The sequence below is a fragment of the Pipistrellus hanaki genome (assembly GCF_964339955.1).
Source record: "Pipistrellus hanaki genome assembly, chromosome: 9".
NCBI classification, from domain to species: Eukaryota; Metazoa; Chordata; class Mammalia; order Chiroptera; family Vespertilionidae; genus Pipistrellus; species Pipistrellus hanaki.
The window spans coordinates 78,712,115-78,727,000 of NC_140511.1; the positions used below are offsets into that span (position 1 = coordinate 78,712,115).

The 14,886-nt window shown below is 62.7% G+C and overlaps 1 protein-coding gene across 4 annotated transcripts; it reads right to left on the minus strand.

The window, feature by feature from the left end:
* Positions 1-369: 369 nt before the first annotated feature.
* On the minus strand, positions 370-14,534 carry RASGRP2 (RAS guanyl releasing protein 2). Of its 4 annotated transcripts, none has more exons than XM_084895880.1 (17): positions 14,422-14,534; positions 12,567-12,675; positions 11,825-11,927; positions 11,327-11,389; positions 10,905-11,036; positions 10,046-10,196; positions 9,698-9,871; positions 9,450-9,566; positions 8,179-8,460; positions 7,577-7,651; positions 7,174-7,296; positions 6,804-6,919; positions 3,008-3,149; positions 2,337-2,373; positions 1,850-2,026; positions 717-780; positions 370-578 (listed from the first exon to the last, which is right to left on the minus strand). In XM_084895880.1, the coding sequence occupies exons 2-16, from the start codon at positions 12,637-12,639 to the stop codon at positions 722-724; spliced, it is 1,824 nt and encodes a 607-aa protein (XP_084752006.1). In that variant the 5' UTR covers positions 12,640-12,675; positions 14,422-14,534; the 3' UTR covers positions 370-578; positions 717-721. The 4 variants fall into 4 exon arrangements, with proteins under 4 accessions (XP_084752006.1, XP_084752008.1, XP_084752009.1 ...); XM_084895882.1 differs by lacking the exon at positions 14,422-14,534 and adding an exon at positions 13,542-14,107; XM_084895883.1 differs by lacking the exon at positions 14,422-14,534 and adding an exon at positions 13,803-13,923.
* Positions 14,535-14,886: the final 352 nt, after the last annotated feature.

The following is a 14,886-nucleotide window of genomic DNA, read 5'->3' on the forward strand; positions in this document are numbered from 1 at the left end:
CTGCGGTGAGCTCCCCACGGCTGGAAGAACTCAAGCAGGAGCTGAAGGCCACCTGTGGAGCAAGGGAATGTGGCATGTGGGCTGAAGGCTCTGGCTACCCCAAACCACTGGGCCCAGTGAGTCTGGGTGCAAAGAAGTGCTGGTTTCAAGTTTTAGGCCAGAGATCCTGGACTCCTCGAGATGTCAGAGCCTCCAAGATGCTTACGTTCCAAGGGGTTCTGGTCCTAAGGTTCTCTACCCCAGGGTTCTAGTCCCCCAAGATTCCAGACCCACGAGACCTCCCATCTCCCAGGATTCTCTGACTACAGACTTGGCCACGCCAACGTTCTAGTCCCGCCCCCTCCACGAGCTTGGCTCTGACGGCCTAGGTTCATGACACGGGCCTTTTTATTCCTGGAAAATACAAATATTCACAAGAGTCTGTACAACCTTAGGGACACCAGCCCTGGCCCTGCCCTCAGCCACATGCCACCCGCATGCCCCACCCCCCAGCCCAGCCTGCTGCCCCAGCACCCGGCTCCCTGCTCCGGTCCGGGTCTTTGCTCCAAGGCAGGCATGCGTGCTTGATCCAGTCACAGCTGGGAAGAGAAAAACAGGTGGTGAGGTATATCCTTCCCCAAAAGCAGGAGTCCCCCTGGTCCAGCGCCCTATCCCGGACCCCACCCCCACCCCCGGCCCCTGTGTGGAGGCTCCGGAGAAGCAGAGGGAAGACTCACCATCACTACAAATGGATGTCAAACACTCCGTCCTCCACCGTCTGTACCTCCTCTTCCCGGATCTCTGCAGGGGGGAGGGTCGGGGGGGGGGGTGTTCATCACAGGATCGACTCCTGGGTCCCCATGCCTGCAGCAGCCCTTGCCCCACTCACAGGAGGACCCCTTCCCAGCCCGGAAGCAGACCCACCCACCAAAAACCAATTCACTGAACGACCAAACGGCCCACTTCTGGAGGTTCTGCTAAGTTTCCATTTTGCCGCAGCTTCCTGGCGGCCACAGGTTTGTCAGTGCAGTTTGCTTAAATGTCCGTTTTGTGTGTGTCACACTGGAGACACCAGCACTTCTGGAGGGTCCCATGCAAATGGTCTCGTCTTTTCTATTTTTGAGGACTTATGCTGATCCGAAAGGTTGTGGTCAACGGCCTTGGACCCCAGTTTAACACAGCTGTTCAGACTGCTCTCAGCCAAATAATCCTTTGAGGAATGATCATTCAGCACACTGATCTACAACCCCCAGAGACCCCCACAGAGCTGCGGGTGATTTTCGGGGTGAGGGGCTTAGAATTCTCAAAATTCTCAAAAAATTCTCCAGAGCAGCCAGACAAGAAAATGCAGATAAATGGCTCACATAACTCCCCCTCCAATCCATTCCCAATCCCCCAGACAAAATAAGAGCGTGACTGGAATCTGAAGTCTCTTTCATTTCTACTATTCTTTTTTTTTTTTTTAACTATATTTTATTGATATTTTACACAGAGGAAGAGAGAGGGACAGAGAGCTAGAAACATCGATGAGAGAGAATCATCGATCAGCTGCCTCTTGCACACCCCTACTGGGGATGTGCCCGCAACCAAGGCACATGCCCTTGACCGGAATCGAACCTGGGACCCTTCAGTCCCCAGGCCAACGCTCTATCCACTGAGCCACACCGGTTTCGGCTCTACTCTTCTTTATATGTGAAAGTCTCTCCTCCTCAGCCTCAGAAGGTCAAGGGTTCCCTGGCTACCTCCTGGCACCCTTACCAGTCCAACCCTCCTCATCACCCTACCAAAATTATACAAACTCTGACACGGTTTCCCTCCTGGCCCTGCCTCCCTCCCTCCACAGGCCCACACAGAGCGAGACTCTTCTTACCTGGGGGCCGGGAGCCCCGCCGGCCGGGGCGGGGCAGGGAGAAGCTGAAGGTGCGGTGGTGGGTGTGCGTGGGGGAGGGGGAGGACACGCACCCCTCCAGGCTCACGCTCTGGGCCCGGCGCCGGCACTCCACCGACAGGCGGTCCTTGCACTGCTTGTGGCAGTTCACCCCACAGGCTGGGCGAGGCAGAGGGGGGCCGCCCGGGACATGGGTCAGAACACCCTCCGTCCCACTCCTAGGCCTGCGCCCTCCCCAGTCCCTTTGGTCCCGAGCAGCGGCCCCACCAAAACAGAAGCCTCCTTCCAACGTGCTCTCCTGATCCCGCTTGCCATTCTCTGCCCTCTCCAGAGACCTTCACACACAACCATCCCCTCCCTGGCTCCAAGGGACTTCACTCCGGTGCAACTGCCCCACAAAAACAGAGTCCCCACCCAGAGGGCCACTCTTCCCAGGAGAGTCAGCCCGGCAGCCCTCCATCCATCTCACCTCGGCATTTGAGGCCCTGCTTGTAGATGCCCAGGATCTGAAACAGAGGAGAAGGGCTGTGCTGGGGAGGTATGGATAAGTGATGGCTCTTCTTCCTTCTCTGGGGCAGGGCCTGGGCCTGACCCTCTCTGGGCCCTTAAGGGTTAGGGTTAGGGTTGGGGTTAGGGTTGGGGTTGGGGTTAGGGTTGGGGTTGGGGTTGGGGTTGGGGTTAGGGTTGGGGTTGGGGTTAGGGTTAGGGTTGGGGTTAGGGTTGGGGTTAGGGTTGGGGTTAGGGTTAGGGTTGGGGTTGGGGTTAGGGTTAGGGTTGTGGTTAGGGTTAGGGTTGGGATTGGGGTTAGGGTTAGGGTTGGGGTTGGGATTAGGGTTAGGGTTGGGGTTAGGGTTAGGGTTGGGGTTGGGGTTAGGGTTAGGGTTAGGGTTGGGGTTGGGGTTAGGGTTAGGGTTGGGGTTGGGGTTAGGGTTAGGGTTAGGGTTGGGGTTGGGGTTAGGGTTAGGGTTGGGGTTGGGGTTAGGGTTAGGGTAGGGTCTTGGCCAGTGAAATTCATGAGGCTGGCTTGCCTGGGCTGAGAGCTGAGGGCGCTGGCAGGGGCAGGGCCAGAGGGAGAACAGGGCGGACAGGGGTGGGGGGCGGGGATGGGGGCTGGAGGGTGTGGCTTGGGCGGGGGCTCACCAGGGCCTTGCAGTGGCGGCAGGCGACGGGGCGCAGGGAGTTGCTCTCCTGGAAGTTGTGCACGAAGCCCATGCGGCCGCCCAGCACGGAGCTGGAGCGGAGGAAGTAGGAGATCATCTCCTCCCGGCTGATGCAGCCGTCCCTGCCGGGGAGGGAGCACCCGCGTTGGAGCCCTCTCCGGACCACCCACCCCCGGGCAAACCCCTGCAAACCAACGTCTGGGTTTGAGCCCTGGTGCGGGGCAGAGAAAGGACGCTGGGCGGCGTCAGACAGTGGTCCCGGCTGCTACTGACCGGCTGTGCAGCCTCGGGTTTCCTTCTGGGTCTCCCCCCAGAAAACGGGCGTGCCACCCCCACCCTGCCCCCTGCACAGAGCCGCTCTCCCCATTATCAGCCTGTGCGCCCCACCCTGAGCTCTGGCAGGATTAGAGGCCTCTGAGCAGCCCTGGGGCCCGGAACCCCCATCACCCTGCGGGAACCGCTGTGGCCCGTGCTCGCGTTCCCCGGGGCCCCCTGCAGAACCCCTTTCTCCGCGTTAGGAAGCGTGAGCATGCGCTCTGCAGATCCACAGGCCTCCACTCCCATTTGGCTCCACTACCTCCTGGCTGTGTGACCTCCAGCTGGTTAGAGCTCTCTGTGCCTCAGCTTCCTCTTCTCTAAATGAGGATAATGGTCGTTCCCACACCTCGGGGGGGGGGGGGCGAGGGGGGATGGGGGGGGGGATTAAGTGAGATAGCGCGCAGGAAGCACTGGGGACAGTGTCTGGGGTGTCACTGGGTCCCAGGCTACGCCCAGCTGTTTCTGCTGCCGAGGCTGGTCCTTGCTGCAAACCTCCACCCATGGGGTCTGGGGGTCCCTGGTGGGGTCGGGGTGGCCCCTCAAGTTCAGGGGCATTGGGACAACTGGCCGGTCAGGAGGAAACAGACGGCAGGATTCCTACCTCCTCCTGTGTCTGAAAACCAAACCCCACTGGCCTGAGAACGCCCATGTGAAACAATGAACGTTATCAGAGAACCTGAAAAGGTTAAAGAGAATCTTTTCTGGAATCTGGACGGGGGGGAGGGGCTCACTGCACACACCACAAATCGAGGAAGCTACAGAGAAAAAGACTGACATACTGAACACACAACATTTTTTAAATTTTTTATGCGGGAAAAGACGACACAGATGACAGACTGGAAGAAAATATTTGCAAACATGTTCGACAGCAAAGGGTCACAGAGATTCTGGAAAATCAACGAGGAAACAGACCGACAGACCCAGCGGGGTATGGACAAAGACCACGGACAGGCGATTCACAGGAGGAATACCAGTGGCCCACACACATGTGAAGAGATATCCTCCCCGCCTCGCAGTAAAGAAATGCGGGTTCAACCAAGACACCGCTGGCCAATGAGACGGGCGACACTGTGAGGCTTATTATAGACTCCGCTGCTGGCAGGGAGGCTGGGAAACGGGCAACCTCCGCTGCGCCGAGGGCGCGAGCTGGCACCGCCTGGCCTGAGGTCGCTTTGGCAGCCTCCCTCCTCATTTAGAATGTGCATATCTTTGGATTCAATTATCCCTCTTCTAGGAATCTCTCCCACAGAAACAGTGGCCTGTCCCCGGCAGCCCGCAGGCATTGATAGCGAAAACGGGGCGCGGCCCGCACAGCCGTCAGCGGGAGAACCGCGAGGGAGAGGATGCCGGCCGCGTCCCGTCACTCGGGAGCCGTCCTCAAGAAGGACGTGTCCTGCGTGCAGCGGCAGGAAGAGATGCCGCGATAAGGCTTACGTGGAAAACAAAAGCAAAAAAAAGCACGGCAGGCAGTTCTGCCAAGATAGTGACCAAAACAAACAAACAAACAAAAAAACCTGCCCTAACTGGTTTGGCTCAGTGGTAGAGCGTCGGTCTGCGGACTGAAAGGTCCCAGGTTCAATTCCGGTCAAGGGCATGTACCTGGGTTGTGGGCACATCCCCAGAAGGAGGTGTTCAAGAGGCAGCTGATCGATGTTTCTCTCTCATCAACGTTTCTAGCTCTCTATCTCTCTCCCTTCCTCTCTGTAAAAAATCAATAAAATATATTTTAAAAAAAAACCTGCCCTAACCGGTTTGGCTCAGTGGGTAGAGCGTCGGCCTTCAGACTGAAGAGCCCCAGGTTCAATTCTGGTCAAGGGTATGTACTTGGGTTGCGGACACATCCCCAGTAGGAGGTGTTCAAGAGGCAACTGATCGATGTTTCTCTCCCATCAATGTTTCTAACTCTTTATCTCTCTCTTTTCCTCTCTGTAAAAAATCAATAAAGTATATTTTAAAAAAACAAATAAATAAAAACCTGGAAACCTTACTGCTACAAACATCTAGGTGCTGGTGAAATATAAAAAATAGCTTTAAATGCATAGGTGAGTTTGAAAGGAAAAAGAAAGAAAGAAAGAAAGAAAGAAAGAAAGAAAGAAAGAAAACCCCCAAGTTCCAGAACCAAAGAGGGAGCCAAGCTGAGGCAGTGAGTCGGGCCCGGACTCTGGGTGGCTGGTCTCCCTCCTGGCGAGCCAGGTGCTGGTGCTATTGCGATTGCTACTGGTGGTGGTGGCGGCGGTGGCGGTGTGTGTGTGTGTGTGTGTGTGTGTGTGTGTAAGTATATTTTTATTGATTTGAGAAAGACAGGAAGGGAGAGGGAGAGAAACATCAATCAGCTGCCTCCTGCACGCCCCCTACTGGGGATCTAGCTGGCAGCCAGCCAGGGCCAGGTGCTGGGTTTTGATTCTCAACCAGGGGAGGGTGAGGCGGTGGCATTGCAGGTGGGGGGGAGCTAAGGCTGGGACTCCAGCTTGGAGCTGGGCCTCCAAGGTCCCTGAGGGCTGCATCCTCACTGAAATGAGGCCTGAAAAACAGCACCACCACCCCCCCCCCCACCCAGGGAGATAACACGGAACTCTATCTCAACGCTGGGTGGAGAAACGAAACAGTTACAACCAACACCATGGGCAGGGCTGGACCTATGCTATAATTCCGTTTGTCCATGACACAAACTCAGGCAAACAAAATCTGTCAAATTGCACATGCATGGAAAAAAGAAAAAAGAAAGAAAAAAAAAAGACTGGAAGGATACACATATTGCCAAACCAGGAACCCTGCCAAGGGCTTGCTTACTAGGAAGTTATGCTAATAACCTCTTCAGATAGGAAAGGAGGAAGGCAACTTTCCACTTCTCCCTTAATACACTTTGCTTATTACAAGTCTGTTTTCCTACCTGAATTTTTTAAACCAGGGCTTTTTGCATTATGGAAAAAAAACACAAAAAAATGGTTTTTAAATACAGATCAACATTTAAGAATATCCTGACCTGTAAATTTTGATTGGGATTTTATCTGTTCAGCAAAGCGGACTGTGGTCGCTGGGGGGCACATTTCACCTGCCTCAGACAACCAGCTGTTGGCCCAAATTGTCAGCTAGTGAGTTGTTGATAAGCAAGTGGGTGCTAATTACAGGCCTTTCTTATCTATTCATTAAAACAGGCTGCCCAGGCTGCCCACCCTGCGTGCCAGCTGGGAGCCCGCAAATGAAATGGCATTTGTGGAGAGACAGTCCCCAGGCCACCGTCTCTGTGAGATGCGGGGGGAGCCCCCGTCTGTCTGAACGGGGGAGCCACAGGCCGGGCTGCTTTCAGGAGCCCTGTGACCCCAAATGAGAGTCCCTTCCCACGGGGGCAGCCTTCTCTGCCAAGACCGTCCGGCCCAATGGCCTGATGGCACAGAGGAAACGGAACCCCAGGGGGAAGTGGCCTGCCTTCCCTCTCCCCGGCCCCCGGCCCTCCTCACTGGTTCTGGTCGAGGTCCCCGAAGGCGCTGAGGTAAGGGAAGTTCCCACGGATGATCTGGAACTCTTCCTGAGAGATGTGGCCGTCCCCGTCGACGTCAAAGTTCCGGAACACGGACTTGGGGACAAAGAAGGACACAGAGAACAGAGAGTAAGAGCCCCCGCAGCCCCATCCTGCCTGCACTCTCCGTCCGGGTGAAAGGGCGTCCAGATGTGGGCAGCTGTCCGTCTGCCCGCCACCTCCCTCTCCCAAACCCGTGCCTTCCGGAGAGTGAGCGCTGGCCCTTGAACTCGGCACCGGTGCTGGTTCCTGGACCGGGGCCCCGGCAAAGCCAGCGTCCTAAGGCTCAGAGCCTGCCGCCCGGGCCTCACCTCCACCATCTTCTCGATGTGCTCCACCACGAGCGCCTGGTCCAGCTTGGGCTTGGCGGCCGAGGTCCACTCCTCCAGCACGGGGGCCCGGGGGGGCGGGGTGCAGCTGATGGGGCTGGTTGGCTGTGGGGATGGTCAGGCCTGAGCGAGAGCCAGGGGTGAGGGGGCCCCAGGGAGGGGAGTGGAGAAGCCAGGGGTGCAGGAGCCTGTGCCACAGGCAGGAGGGGTGAGGCCGCTGCTCAGTCTGAGCCTCAGTGTGAGCCTGTCCTAGGACCGCCCACACCCACCTAACCCCGCCCACCAGGAAAACTGACCGAATAAAAGCCCTCACATCCTGGGCTTAAGGGGTGGAAGGGGGGGCGCCGTGGGGGAGGAAGGGGATGGAAGAGAGTCCACTCCTCACCGACTTGCAGCGCGGCTCCCGCTGCAGGGACAGCTGGTAGAGCTCGTCCTCCGTCTGATACTGATCCAGGGACACCTGCGACACACGGGTCCGTCACAGCACAGGCCTGCTGCCCCGGAGCCCGCTGCCCCCGCCCAGGCCACAGGTCCGCCAGAGACCAGCTCAGCCGAGCCCAGGCCAGGAGACAGACTCGGGACAAGGCCAGCTTAGAACACACCCCACAGCCACATGCCGGCCAGCACACAGACCACGGGCCACGCTCCCCCTAAACCTCGAGCAAACTGCACTGCCAAGGTCTCAGCCAGAAGCCAGGCCGGACCTTGGCCCCAAATCTTGAACACAACCCACTGCTGGTGACTCCTCCCAGGGCCACACACCAGCCTCGAGAGCAGCCCCAGTCCTGCCCGGAGCTGAGCCCATCTCAGAATTCACTCCACGCCCGGAGCCCAGGCTGGATCTCAGGCCCTCGCTCCGAACCAGCACCCCGGCCAGGCCTGCATCGGTGTGAGTCCGGCCCGCTGTGGCTCCGAACCAGCACCCCGGCAGGCCTGCATCGGTGTGAGCCCGGCCCGCTGTGGTTGTGAGCCGGTGCCCGGCCTCACCGTGAGCAGGCTCAGCAGGTCAGGGTTCGCCTGCACCGGCGGCCGGAGGCTGGTCACCATGGCCAGCTCCTCCAGGATGCTGAAGAGCTGCTTCATCTTGGCCCCGTTGAGCCGGGTCCGGGCTGGGTCCAGCCAGTCCGGCAGTGCCAGCTGCAGGGCCACCAGGTCCTTGAGGTGCACGCCCAGGATGGGGAAGCGGAAGCCCACGCAGGCCGCCAGCCGCCGCCGGTAGTTGCCGTAGTTGCTGGTGGCCGTCACCAGTTCTGTCAGACCTTCCCAGAGCTGCGGGCAGAGGGCAGGAGGTCACGCACATACAGCCATCGCTGGGTCAGCCATCCCCCGCCCCCGCCCCCACTCAGCCCTAGAAATGTGGGAGAGGATGAGGATCTGAGCCAGGGATGGCTAAAAAGGCAGAATCCTCCCTCACTGTCCCCCAGCCCTGGCTCCCTCGGCCCCTGAGGGTCAGAGGTAACAGGTCATGAGTTCAGGGGGACACCCACTGCCAAGGACCACACCTGCACACCAGGCCTGGCCACAGGTCATCAACACTTAACAGGAGGAGAAACTGAGGCTCAGAGGCAAAGCAGCGCAGGAATAACTAGAACAACGCTCTTGGATGGGTTGTTCCTACAGTCCGAGCGGGGAAAACCCCAAATGTTCAACCGCACAGCAGATCATACATTGGAGCAAACTTACAATAAGATATTGTGTTGCAATGAACATGAATGAACGAGTGTTCCACATAACAGAATGTATGAATGAAAGGCGATGTAAAGTAACATAAACAACATACTTCCATGTATAGAAGTTCAAAAACAGGCAACAGAAAGCCCACAGTTTTGAGGGGCGTGCCTGAGCGGTGAAGCTGAAGAGGGAAAAGCCGGGACACTGGTCACCCCCGCTGGGGAGGGAGGGGAGCTCCGAGATGCTGGGAGCTGTGGGGGTGGTCGATGTTCTATCTCTTGGCCTGGGTGCTGGCTACCCAGGTGCTTCCTGTATCACTTGTCTTTGAAGTGTACGTGTGTCCTACATACTTTTCTGTGTGTGTGTCACCCAATGTGTGAAGCAGGAGAAAAGGAGAAAACACAAGCTTTGGAGCCAGGCAGACGCGTGAGCCCGCGTGCTGCCACGTTCACCGTGTAACATGGCAGAAGCATTCGATCCCCCAAGCCTCAGTTTCCCCGCCTGTCAAAGGAGGGCAGTGGGTTCCCAGGGAAGCCAGGCCTGGGAAGGCAGGCGGAGCCCACGGCCTGACCCCCCAGCCGGGGCACCTTGATGGTCTCGGGGCTAACGTGGCTGTGGGTCTCCTTGAGGCGAGAGATGGAGCTGTGGCTCAGGCCCCCGACCACCGCCATCAGCGTGTTGAAGTTCTGCAGCTGCAGCAGCTTCTGGGGGACAAAGCAGGGCGGGGAGGAGCATCACTGAGTGAGTCCAGAATCTGGCCTAGCTTTCCTGGAGCGGAGGCAGCCGGTTCCTGGCGATTGGGGCGGCGGGGAGGGGACAGGGCGGCGGCAGGCACCTCAGCCACGTGGACGAAGTGGGTGATGACCAGGGCCCGCTGGGGGGCGGTGGGCTTGCTGAGGATCATGAGCTGCACCCACTGGGAGACGCTGTTGAAGAGGGAGATGAACCGCTCCAGCACGGGGTTGTCCACGGTGCAGCCGTGCGTCACAAAACTGTGATAGTCCTGGAACTGGGGGCGGGGCGGCCTCAGTCCCCGGCGGGCCCTCCCTTCGGCCACTGCCCCTCCTGTGCCCTCTGGTGGTTAGGCTGAAACCACCCGCCCACCTGTGACCCCACCTCCCCCAAGGATGCTGCCCCTCGGACCCAGCCCCAGCCTGCACCCCTGCCCAGGCCTCGGGCACACCAGGATCTTGCTGAAGGAGCGGTACTCCAGGTAGGTGAGGTGCTCCGCCAGCTCCATGGGCTCCAGGTGGTCAAACAGCAGGGACATCTTGCGCTTCTTCTGTGCGTCCGGGTTCCGCTGAGTCACCTGCCGCTGCCACTTGTAGGTGGGGCTGGGGGGGGGGGGGCCAGGGCAGTGAGCCCTTTGCTGGAGATGCCCCACACGCATGCAGACACATGCCACTCACGCCGACCGAGGCCCTCCACACCGTCCCAGCCCTAAGGCTCCTGCAAGCCCCCCTCACCATGCACCCCACATGGAAGGCGGGCTCGGTGCCAGGCCCGGGGCTAGATGCTGGGGGCAGAGACGAGCAAGACACGGTTCCTGCCCCCGGGGAGCTCACAGGCCACTGAGGGCAACGGACCCCAAGACAGACAACACAGAACAGCGTGGCGCGGGTACGGTCTTCGCGCAAAGTGCCACGGGGAGCAGAGGAGGGAACCACACGTCCTGCCCGGAAAAGCCTGGCCCCCCGAGCCCAGACACTCCACGCCTGAGCTGCATGTGCTAACATGTGATAACACAGAGATGCGAGAGCAGTATGAGCGGGGCAGGGCGCTGGGAGAGGAGGCAGGGCCGGGGATGGAGAGTGGACCCCAGTGGCTGCAGGCCGGGGTGCGTGGGGGGTGTGGACGGGGAGGCGGGTGCCACGAGAGGCCCTGCTCCCCGCCAAGACATTTTGAAGGCGACAGAGAACCACAGACGGCTGGTAAGCAAGAGAGGGACATGACCCTCCCTCATTCAATTCAACAGGCATTTATTAAGCACAGAGGACCGTGTGGGGTGCCGAGCTGCCCCGCCCCCAGCGCCCCCCACGCACACGCTCTCGATGTCGATGAGGCTGCTGTGCCGGCGGTTCCCCTCCTGGTCCAGCAGCGCCTTCAGCTCCTTGATCTGCTCCGCGAGCTCGTGGTTCAGGTCGAACTCCGCTGGGAACGCCGAGATCCAGTACCTGCAGGAGCGTGGGGTCACCCACGGCGCCCTTCCCCCCCGAACTTCCCCTACACGCCCCCCACCCCCGCATTGAAACTCCCCGTGACAGGGGGACAGAGCTTCAAACCAGGGTCCCTGTCCTGGCCCTGTCCTCCCCGCCCGCTGTGACAGACCAGGAAGCCCAGGCCGGGCCCGGCAGGGGCAGCGCACCCACAGTGGACAGCGCCGGGGGCAAACCCGCGTGACCAGCTGCGTGAGGCCGGGCCCGGGGCAGGGCGGGAGGGGAAGGTGCCCGGAGGGAGGACTCACCTCACCAGATGGCATGTCTTCACCTGCAGGGAGCTGGAGTTGTCCTTCCGGGATTGTTGGTAGGTGACAGAGTTAAGGAAAACCCGAGGGCAGCCTACGTCTAGGAAGGGAGGCGGGGACGGGCCTGGCTCCAGGAGCAACGCTGGGGGGGGACCTGGAGCAGCGGTGGGCAGGCCCAGGCCGAGGCCGAGGCCCTGGACAGGCTGCAGGGAGGGGTGAGCGCCGAGCAGGGCGGAGGTGAGAGGGAAGGGGCTAGGTTCTGAGGGCGGCTGAGAGCAGGGCCTGGTCTCTGGGAGAGGCAGAGGCAGACCAAACTGCCAGGTCTCCCCAAACGGCAGGGAGCGGGGAGGCAGGGCCAGGCTGGGGGGGCAGTCAGACTGCCGGGGCCTTAGGAGGCTGGGCCAAGCCCGAACTCCGGGACTGGCGGTCCGCCTCTAGGGAAGCCCCCGGCAGTGGCCGGCCGGCCAGGGCCTGGCTGCGGGTGAGCGGGAAGGATATATGTGGAGCAGCTTGGCCGCCAGCTGGGACGAAGGGATGTACCAGGGGTGCATCATGAGGAACATGCGCACCAGCTGCGGGTCCCGCACCTTCCCCGAGTCGTCTGCCTCCGGGGCAGAAAGAAGCGGTGACTCTCTGTCCAGCAGCCTGGTCTCCGAACCCCAGCTCAGCCAGAGGGGTGTCTTCTCCCCCCACCCCCACCCCCACCCCCACCCCCATCTCCTGCTTCCCGGGATTCCGAGACCAGGAGGAGGTTAGCAGGAGGAGGAAGGGTGGGAGAGATACGGGGCAGGATCGGAGGAACTGGATGGAGGAGGGGAGGTCTGAAGGGGCCCATCCTCAGGAGGGGAACCAGCTGGGCCGGAAGGAGCCTGGGTTCCCCAGGGTCAGGAATCCAGAGGTCACTTCCTGAGTGCTTGGGGGAAGGGGCACCCCTTCGTCAGATAAGCCACCCGCATCAGCCGGAAACAGCTCCCAGGCGGAGATAGAGTTCTCCGGATTCCCAGGGGGCGGGACGGGGGGGGGGGGGGGGGGGGGGGAAGATAACGCACCCCGAGTGTCAGAGTCTGGGGACCCGCACTCCTGCCTTCAAGGCGGCCTGCTAGGGAGGGAAACACTTTCTCTTTCTGAGCCATGGGGCCTGTCCGGGAGGAGGATGCGGGATGCGGAGCCAGGGGGTCGGGGCCGGGGCCTGGCCTGGGAGCGGCCCGGAGTCAGTGTCCCCGGGGCTCCGGCCACTCACCGAAGGCTTCGATGCAGCCGCGCAGCAGCTCCTCCACCGTGCAGCCCTTGTCCAGGTCCAGGGTGCCCGCCATGGCGCTCCGGAGCCTCCGCGGGCTCGGACTGGACCCCTGTCCGGGAGAGGCGGAGTGGGCGGCTGGAGGCGCGGCCGGGGAGCCCGGTGGGCAGGGGCGGGCGGGGCGGGGCGGGCACGCCCCCTGCCGGGCGGGGGCGGAGTCGCCGCCGCGGCCGCTCCCGGGTTAAGCGGTCTGGCCCGGGATGGTGCAACCCCAGTTGGGACACGGGCTGGCCCAGAGGCTTCCGGCCCCCCCTCGGCGTCGCCAGAGGGCCCAGGGGCTCCCTGGGGATGGGGACGAGCCGGGACTCGGGGGCTTTGGGTGCTCCCCCCCACGCCCCCTGTCCCCGCGCCCTCTCCCCTCCCGGAGCACCTGCAGCCGCGGCGCCCAGCCTGCGCGCTCTCGCTCCCCTCACCGCCTCCCTCCCCCGCAGGTTATTTTGGGAACCAGAGCCCGAGGGGACCTCGGAGGAATTTCTTCCTGGGGTGGGAGGGGTAGGAACCCAGGCGTCCTGGGCTCCCGGGAGGGAGGCGGGGCTGCGGGCCCCAGGGGCCTCCCGGGGAGGAGGAGGGAGCGGAGGAGGACATTCCGAGGGCGGGGTGGGGAGCCCGCGGCGGCCGGAGGCGGGAAGCCCGGGCCTGGGAAACGCTCCCTGGCCACCTCCTCCGGGAAGGTCCCTGGGGTCCCGGCTCAGCCTTCCCGCCGCCGCCCTCCTCCCGGCCCGGCCCACACTGCGCGGCGGAGCGGGGAGCGCACGTCCTGCAGAGCAGGACGCCCAGAAGGGGGCGCCATCGCCGCGGGGCTGGAGCGTGACCGTGTGCACCACCGGCAACTCCGTACGCACCCATCGGGGACACACTCATCCGCACCCGAGGCGAGGGGCCCGCATTGGGGTGCAGGACGCCCCCGATCACACGCACCCGGGCCTCAGGCAGCCGCCTGTCGTCCTCGGCGTCCCGGACACAATGGCACCCACACCCTCAGGCGCCAAACCCAGCCCTCCGCTCAGAATGCAGACCCCTCCCGGGCAGCCACCTCAGCGCGGACATGGCACACGTGTGCGCACACGCCAGACACGCACCTACACGCATGCACACTCGTGCACAATGCACACGCCCCCGTGGGCGCACACACGCCCATTTCACCGCCACCCCTTCCTCTGCGGCCCGGGCCACTCTCACCTCCACCCCCAGCGCCTCCGGGCGGCGGGCTTTGTGCCTCCGAAAGGGCCCCGCGCCCCGGCTGGTCCCCGCGGCTGGGGCCCCCCAGGAGTTCTCGGTCAGACTTTCCCCAGGACCCGCCCAGAGCCCCCCCTCCTCGCTGTGTGACCTTGAGAGTCTCTCGGCCTCTCGGAGCCTCAGTTTCCTCCTATGTCAAATGGGGTGTCCGCGGGGAGGGCCGGGCGCCGCGATGCCGCCCCCTCCCGGGTGTCCGGCGCCTCCGCTCTCCGCAGCTCCCGCCGGCACCCTCCACAGGCTCCCCACCCACAGACACCCCAGCAGCTCCCCACCCATAGACACTCCCTCAGCTCCCCACACAGACACCCCCGCAGCTCCCCACCCACAGACACCCCCGCAGCTCCCCACACAGACACCCCCGCAGCTCCCCACCCACAGACACCCCCGCAGCTCCCCACCCACAGACACCCCCGCAGCTCCCCACACAGACACCCCCGCAGCTCCCCACCCACAGACACCCCCGCAGGCTCCCCACCCACAGACACCTCCGCAGGCCCCCGCCAGCCCCCCGCGCCCGCGGCCTGAGCCCGGCCCCTCCGGACGCCCCACCCGCGCCACTCACTGTGGGACCCGGGCCGGGAGGACGCACCGGCCGGGAGGCGCCCCCTCCGCGCGCTCCGCCCGCCGCCCGCCCGGCTGCGGCCGCGGCTCCCGCCCGCTCTCCGCTCGGCTCCCCGCCGCCCGCCCCGCCCCCGGCCCGGCCGCCCGCCCGCCCGGGGCTCCCTCGCCCGCACGCGGTCCCCGGGCGTGAACCCCTCCCCGCCGGGGCCGGCGGGCGGGGACTGCGCCACCGGCGCGCGGAGGGCGGAGGGAGGGGGAGGCGGGGGGCGGGGGGCGGACCGGAGCGGGCCTCTCCCCCGGCCCCGCGCCCGCGCCCCCCGCCCCGCCCGCGCGGGCAGAGGAAGCCGGGAGGGGCAGGAAGCGGATTGCGGTGGGGAAGGGGCGCCCCGCCCAGCCCCCGGCCCGGTTCCTGTTTTCGAAACAAACCGTTCCCACGAGGCCCGGCCGGCGGCGGCGATGGGGGCGC

Coding starts and splice junctions, on each gene's coding strand:
- RASGRP2 (XM_084895880.1), bottom strand. CDS start 12,639: ATGGCGGGCACCCTGGACCTGGACAAGGGCTGCACGGTGGAGGAGCTG. Junction 11,928..12,566: donor CGGCTGCATCGAAGCCTTCG/GTGAGTGGCCGG, acceptor CCCCGGAGGCAG/ACGACTCGGGGAAGGTGCGG. Junction 781..1,849: donor GCGGGGCTCCCGGCCCCCAG/GTAAGAAGAGTC, acceptor TCCCCCCTGCAG/AGATCCGGGAAGAGGAGGTA.